General features: G+C 44.4%; 1 protein-coding gene across 1 annotated transcript in view; it reads right to left on the reverse strand.

The window, feature by feature from the left end:
- LOC147115063 (exostosin-1-like) overlaps positions 1 to 5119 on the reverse strand; it is a 284880-nt gene extending 279761 nt beyond the window's left edge. The window contains exon 1 of the mRNA XM_085993303.1: positions 3402 to 5119. Within this exon, the coding sequence (XP_085849429.1) occupies positions 3402 to 4360 (959 nt within the window). The 5' untranslated portion in view covers positions 4361 to 5119. The remainder of the gene's footprint in view (positions 1 to 3401) is intronic.
- Positions 5120 to 8439: the final 3320 nt, after the last annotated feature.

An 8439-nucleotide genomic window follows, 5' to 3' on the forward strand; every position in this document is an offset into this window, starting at 1 on the left:
CAATTTCTTTCCCAGCTCACTACTTTTCTCCTCCCTGCTGTGGTATGGATTCACAGGCACCAGTCGCCTTCCAGTACCTTGCCCATGTAATCATTACGTGAGCGCCTCGGCATTGAACACAGATAGCTGTGATTTTCCCCCATGTGGTCAAATAGCCCAAGTCAATCCTGTCCTCATTAGAACCTCACAAATGCATGTTCTCATCTGACATCCACTGATGCAAACTTCCATGAGGAGTCTCCAGATAGCAATCCAGGGTAGGAACCCTGACCAACTTCCCCTCCCTATCCCAGAGAACTGTCTAGCACTTACGACTAAGCTCAGCTCCCTCAGCACAGACTAAGGCCCAAGATCATGGATCAAACCTGGAACCTTGCTAGTATGTATGCCTCAGCTACTCACTTGAGCAATTAGACAAACCACACAGTGCAGTTTATATAGTACTAGATTCATAAGTAAACAAGTGCAAAAGCATTTATGATGGTGTTAGAAGCTGTGCTGCTTGGAAGCGCAGACTAACACCACTTTCAGTGCAGCACACAATTTCTAATGGCACTAGCTCAGTTTCATTACTAAATGAGATAAAAAAGGTACAAATATGGTTTTAGTTATGTTGTTCAACTGTACCTATTTTGGATGATGCAAGGAAAATGTCACATTAGCTATGTAAATACAAGGCAATTCTTCCCTTTGAACAGTTACCTCACTCATATCAGTGCTCCTGTACAATGTAGCAAGTGTCAAGTTGAAATTAGTTTTAATTAAGCCTTTACAGATCAAGCCAAGTGTCACGATATTGGTTATATAGTGTAAAGTCAAGCCAAGTGTCACGATATTGGTTATATAGTGTAAAGTCTATGTGAAGTTCTCTTGTTCATGTAACAACCAACACAACAACAAAATTCAACAAGCATAATTAAACTTCTGGTTTTAAATTCAGAAGTTCGCCAGTTGCATAAGTACTCCTAAAAATTGCAGGCATCCAACTTCAATAACTATAGAACATTAAGACTTTCCGGTGAATGTTTTGGGCCATTCCCTGCAGTTATTTTGAGTCATCCATGAAAAATGTCACTTGCAGTTTCAAAGGATTTCAAATCATCACCGACTGTGGATTTCTTTAGCCACACTTAATACTTCACCAGTACAAAGTGACAAGGATTTTACGTATGCCTATGCATTTTATAATAAACCGTATTTCTCAGAGGGTGGTCTTGGACATTTTGGATATGGTCTGCATGTCTGAGGGGATCAGGGTAAAGAGAATGATAAGACAGACAATGAATTGTCTAAAAGCCCAGATTAGAGTGTACATTGGGATCCAGATTTGCTTATAAAACGAGTTCCCAAATTGAAAAATCACAAGTTAATTTACCACTGTCCAACGCCAGAGAAAAATTAAACCAGTTCTGGTTCAGAACTGTATGCCCCAGAATGCACTGTAAAATAATTTAAATATGCAAAACATTCCAAGACAATGTGCACACAATCTCAGTTGTTGGGGGGGGGGGGGGGGGGTGGTGCTTAGAGCTGCCAATAACAAATATAAATCAAGTTAAACTACTTAGATGTCAAAGTACTAAAGCTTTGCTACAGCACAAATTCATTAACGTACATCACTCAGAAGGTTAATTTAAAAAAGTGCCACACTGAAATATTTGTAGTAGAATCTAATCTGTTAATGGGCCTGTGAGCCTATAAAGGGATGACGCAAAAAGGAGACTGCACACTGCCGTTCACCTGTCAGCACATGGACATTCGTTCACAAATTTGACAGTCAGCAAAAACTTTTTGCACTTCTGCAACTTCAGCAAATTGCCGTGAGTCATGACTGCATTACAGCAGTTGATCATAGATGTTATGAATATAAAATTATTAAAACAAGGCAATAAAAGGTCAAATTCCATTAACCACTCACTGATTGACAATGCACAAGTATCGAAATGTATAACCCTTCAATCCTTGATATTTCTCATCACTTTCTATTAATCTGAAAAAGTATTGTGAAATGTTTAGGAGCACAATGCTTCTACTTAAAGTTGGGGTGGGAGGGGTTAGCATTTCCATGGTAACAAAGAAAATAAAACTATACAGAAAATACAACAGTAAAACTACAGCCATACCATATAACCTCCAGCCTTACCACAAGTCTTTTTGCCCAGAAAAGAAATCACCCATTAACTCTTTACAACATGCACTTTTGCTATTAGGTCAAAAGCATCTTATAAAACTGTACGTGCCAATTAGAGCCTTTTAAATGTGTAGTCAGACAAAATGGAAAACATTAAATCTTTTGAGCATTTAGTTATCGGACGTGCAAGTTATTTAGAACCGCAACTTCTCAGCATTTCTTCAGGCATAAAGTCACTTTGTATGCAAGTCTACAGTGACAGCTAGAATGCAATGCAAGGCATTCCCGACACCCCTCAGCTAAATTACAATCAATAAAAGCTCCACTACTGCAGGAAAGTATAAAACCAACCAAGAGCCTCCGGAAGCAGACGCACAATTTCATTTACAAAATCATGAATGTACTTCTACCATATCACAAAATAATTTGATACCTCAAGCAGAAATTCTACAAAACTGTAACACTACAAAACATTTTCTTTAAAACTCATCTGATAATATTCCAACTTCCATAAAAAACGTTTCTTTAGAGACTTTGCTGAAAAACCACAATCCAATTAATTGCCTCAGTTGGGGGGGGGGGGGGGATCAGTTCTCAGGGAATGATAAAAAAAAATCTTGTAAATGTATTACAAAACCAATCAGGTTGGCAAAAAATGGGCAATCACTGACAGGAGGGGAAAAAAACAACCATTTTGTATAAATTGTGAGGTTCGATCGATTTTTACAATGAAAGACGATACAAATAGAAATCCTAAACTAAAAATGGTAAAAGTGCCTCAAGCCCCATTTCCGAAATCTCAATTAGACTCGAAAATTCCAGCTCACAAGATTATGCAAACGGAGCAACTTCTTTATAATTTTCCTATGCGTGATACTTTGCTACGGATTGTCCGCTGCCCTGTAAAAAAATTATTGTATCTGTAGACTTGCCCATTCCTCCATGCAAAGAACCGGACAACTGATTCACACCAATAGTGCCGCACGGTTTCCTAAACATCGGATGTAAAAGCCAAAAGCCATTTCACGTCAACGAAACCTACCACGGGATGGAAAGAAAATTTTGCTCCTGCAGGGCACACACTTAGGTTTACTTTTGTTTGGACACTTACCTTTCCTTTTGCTGTCGAAGAAGCACATTTCAACACCATTCTTCTGCCAAAAAATGTGTTGCAGATCCAAAAAAAAAACGCACGTTGTTGATACGTTTCAACTGCGATACCTACTTTTCTCGTGGGAGAAATAATCATTTTTCTAAAGCTAACATTTACCTCTCATATTCGTCGTTGTCCTTGTCGCAGCGGGCGTCCTTATGCTTCTGCCAGTCTTTTCCATGCTTACAGGTCGTTAAGAGGACAATATCCTCTGCATTGTGGACATGATATAAGGCATTCCTGGTATCAGAGCCTATGCCAGTCAAATACCTTTTCCCTTTAAATACCAGCAAGTACTTTCTCAGGGGAGGGATGTTATTAAAAAGCATGTAACCCTTCTCCCCTCCGGTCCTTGGGTGATCTTTCGAAAAAAGCGGTATGGAAACGTCAAAATTGCTCCTGAAATTTTCAGTACTGATGCTGGCTTTGGCCAATATCGCCTGGCCGATATCAAAACCCAGGTCCTCGGTGTAATCGGGCCATGTCCCCGAATAGAGGTTAAAAATTAAATGGTTCCTGCCATTGTTCCACAAGTACAGACTCTGAACTTTACTCTTTAGGTTGTGTACGTACTGAGGCGAAAGCTGGTCCCGATCTAAAGTGTCTAAACTCAGCACGAAGAGACAAGCCTGTCTCGGATCCGAGGTATAAAACTTGGAGTTCTCGATGGCTGCCAGGATGTTTTGGTAACTTTCGGACGTTTTCTCCCCTTTCTGTTGCGGGTAGACGTAGACTTTGAAACCGTTTCTCTGGCACAGAGAAAAGTCGAAGCAAGAGTCCATGCGGCATTTCTTCGCCTTGTAGACGCTGCTGTTAATCTGCCTCTTCTGCCGGGGAGAGCCGTGCTGTAGGAACTCTTCGTCCTCCTGCTGGTCCCCGGCAGAGAAACTCTGCAAGGAGCTGGACCACTCGGGCCAGCGCTCGGGACCCGACAGCGAGCCATCATCGTCCGCTGCCCAACGCCGGCTTTGCCTCCGGGCGGCAAACAGCTGTCCGAACCGCACTCCCGCCAGGTAGACGAGCAACAGCAGACTGGCGCCGGCTGAGAGTAAAAGGTAGCGTTTTTTGGCCTGCATGTGTCCGATCGCAGAAGGCTCGCCGCACAGGAGGAGTACCACCAGCACCGGGAGAAGAGACTAAATCCGAGCCTGAGCCGATCACCTCCAGTCCGCCATCTTCCCCCAGCCACAGAGCCGCACACTGATTGAAGAAACTTCAGCACCTTCTTCTTCTTCTTTTCCCAGATCCTGCTATTCCAGCGCATGTGGGCGATTTTTTTTTGCAACTAGTCTACTACTACCACGGCTACGATGTGGCATTTAAAGCTGCAGCGCCCAGGCGCCTCATCGCCGCGCTGTTCTCAGCAACGTGCCGCTCCTTGCAGCGGCGAGCCGGGGGCTCCGCGCGGCGCGGCGGGGCAGAGAGAACGCCGGCCCGGCGCCTTCTGGAACACCATGGGATTCCGTCCCTCTGTCCGCCGCCTCGCGCCCCGAACCCTGCCCCGGCCTCCCGCCTTCGGTCCGCCCAAAACTCCAGCGCTCGCGCTCGCTGGCAGCCCCTCAGCAAATCCCACCCCCCTCCTCGCTCGACACCGCACCGCACCAGAGAGACAGAGAGCAAAACCTAATCAAGGCACCGCTTTTCAGTCCGATGAAAAAGCAAACCGGTATTTGTGTCCTGGCGGGTGAGAAGGAGGGAGGGCGCTACGCACGGTTATCGCCGCGATTGATTCCTTTCGAGGGCGCTGAAACGCGGCGTATGATCTGGCTGAGCACCCTTCCCTCGTCGGCCCTGATTGCATTCTCAGTCCAGCCCCCCACCCCCTCGGACACGCATTCCCGCACCCTCACCCCTCCCCACCCCGCTAAAGTCAACGCCATGCCATTGGGCTGCGTCACTTCCTCGCAAGCTAACTCGGTCCAATAGGGCAGGGCGGAGTGGAGGCGGTGCCTGGGGGGGAAAGCTCATTCATGGGAAGTGAGGGCTTGTTGCAGAGTTTCCAAGACCTGACAAAGAGGAAATAGTGACGATAGTACTTGACTCATACAATGGTTACAGCAGGGAAGAAGGCCATTCGGCCCGTCCCGGCTCTCTGCAAGAGCACTTCAGCTAGACCCACTCCCCTTACCTTTTCCCCTAGCCTTGCAAATTTCTTTCCCGCAAGTACTTATCCAACTCCCTTTTAAAAGCTGTAATTGAATCTGCCTCCACCACCCTTTCAGGCAGTGCATTCCAGATCTCAACCACTCGCTGCATAAATAAGTTTTTCTAACTTAGCCTTTGGTTCTTCTGCCAAACACCTTAAATCTATGTCCCCTGGTTCTCGACCCTTCTGCCAATAGGAACAGTTTCTGTCTATCTACTCTGTCTAGAACCCTCATGATTTTGAACTATCAAATCTCTCAATCTTCTCTGCTCCAAGGAGAACAACCCCAGCTTCTCCAGTCTATCAACATAACTGAAGTCCCTCATTCCTGGAATCATTCTCGTAAATCTTTTCTGCACCCACTCTAAGGCTTTCACATCCTTCCTAATGTGTGGTGCACAGGATTGGACACAGTACTCCAGTTGGGGCCAAACCAGTGTTTTATACAGGTTCATCATAATTTCCACACTTTTGTACTCTATACCTCTATTCATGAAGCCCAGGATCCTGTGGGCCTTTTTAAATGCTTTCTCAACCTGCCCTGCCACCTTCCAACGATTTGTGCACACATACCCCCAGGTCTCTCTGTTCGTGCACCCCCTTCAGAATTGTACCATTTGGTTTATATGTCCTCCTAATTCTTTCTACCAAAATGTATCACTTCACACTTTTCTACATTAAATTTCATCTGCCACGTGTCTGCCAATTTCACCAGCCTTCTACGCTTCTATCTTAATGCTAAAGGGATCAAGGGATATGGGGAGAAGGCAGGGACAGGGTACTGAGTTTGGATGATCAGCCATGATCTCACTGAATGGCGGAGCAGGCTCGAGGGGCCGAATGGCCTACTCCTGCTCCTATCTTCTATGTTTTCTTGAAGTCTATCACTCTCCTCACTGTTCACTATACTTCCAAGTTATGTGTCATCTGCAAATTTTGAAATTGTGCCCTGTACACCCACATTCAAGTCATTAATATATATCTAGAACCGACCTCTGGGGAACACCACTGTATACCTTCCTCCAGTCTGAAAAACAACTGTTCACCGCTATTCTCTGTTTCCTAGCACTTCGCCAATACCGTATCCATGCTGCCACTGTCCCGTTTATTACATGGGTTTCAACTTTGCTGGCAAGCCTATTATGTGGCACTTTGTTGAACGCCTTTTGGAAATCTATATACGCTACGTCAACTGCATTACCCTCATCAACCCTCTCTGTTACCTCATCAAAGAACTCAAGTTAGTTAAACACGACTTGCCTTTAACAAATCTGTGCTGGCTTTCCTTAATTAATCCACACTTGTCCAAGTGACTGTCAATTTTGTCCCTGATTACTGTTTCTAAAAGCTTCCCCACAACTGAGGTCAAACTGACTGGCCTGTAGTTGCTGGGTTTATCTTTACATCCCTTTTTGAACAATAGTGTAACATTTACAATTCTCCAGTCCTCTGGCACCACCCCCGGATCTAAGGAGGATTGGAATATTATGGCCAGTACCTCCGCGATTTCCTCCCTCAATTCCCTCAGCACCCTAGGATGCATTCCATCCGCTCCTGGTGATTTATCTACTTTAAGTACAGCCAGCCTTTCTAATAACTCCTCTTTATCAATTTTTATCCTGTCAAGTATCTCCACTACTTCCTCCATTACTATGTCTATGGTAACATCCTCTTCCTTGGTGAAGACAGATGCAAAGTACTCATTTAGTACCTCAGCCATACCCTCTGCCTCCATGCATGGGTCTCCTTTTTGGTCCCTAATCAGCCCCACCCCTCCTCTTACCACCCTTTTACTATTTATATGCCTATAGAAGACTTTTGGCTCACCTTTTATGTTGGCTGCCATTCTATTCTCATGCCCTCTCTTTGCCCCTCTTATTTTCTTTTTCACTTCTCCTCTGACCTTTCTATATATAGCCTGATTCTCAGATGTATTTGCAACCTGACATCTGTCATACGCGCTCTCTTTCTGCTTCATCATATTCTCTATCTCTTTGGTCATCCAGAGAGCCCTGACTTTAGTTGCCCTGCCTTTCCCCCTAGTGGGAATGTACCTCAACTGTACCTGAACTATTTCCTCTTTAAAGGCAGCCCATTGTTTCATTACAGTTTTTCCTGCCAATCTTTAATTCCAGTTTACCCGGGCCAGATCCGTTCTCATCCCACTGAAATTGGCCTTCCCCCAGTTAAACATTTTTACTCTAGATTGCTCCCTGTCCTTTTCCATAGCTAATCTAAACCTTATGATACTATGATCACTGTTCCCTAAATGTTCACCTACTGACACTTGCTCCACTTGACCTATCTCATTCCCCAGAACCAGATCCAGCAATGCCTCCTCCCTCGTCGGACCAGAAACATACTGATCAAGAACGTTCTCCTGAACACACTTCAGAAATTCTTCCCCTTCTCTGCCCTTAACACTATTACGATCACAGTCTCTATTAGGATGGTTGAAGTCTCCCATTATTACTACTCTATAGTTCTTGCACCTCTCTGTAATTTCTCTGCAAATTTGCTCCTCCATATCTTTCCCACTATTTGGTGGTCTATACAATACACCTAGTAGTGTAATGGTACCTCTATTATTTCTTAACTCTAGTCATATAGATTCTGTCCTTGACCCCTCCAGGACATCCTCCCTCTCCAGCACTGTAACATTCTCCTTGACCAATACTACCACACCACCTCCTATCTTTCCTTCACTATCTTTCCTGAACACTTTATAACCAGGAATATTTAATACCCAATCCTGCCCTTTTTTGAGCCAGGTCTCAGTTATTGCCACAACATCATATTCCTATCTGGCTATTTGTGCCTGCAGCTCACTTACCTTGTTTACTATGCTTCGTGCGTTCACATACATACACTGTAAACCCACCTTAGACCACCTTATTCTCTCTTAGTTTGACCCCACCTAATACCTTACTATTTCTTACTTTAGTGCTCTCTGCAACTTCCAATCCTTTGACCACTTTATTTCCCCTTTCTAATGTTACATCCTGGTGC

This window comes from Somniosus microcephalus, chromosome 7 (assembly GCF_052327205.1).
Source record: "Somniosus microcephalus isolate GS21.2 chromosome 7, FLI_Smic_1.0, whole genome shotgun sequence".
Lineage (NCBI taxonomy): Eukaryota > Metazoa > Chordata > Chondrichthyes > Squaliformes > Somniosidae > Somniosus > Somniosus microcephalus.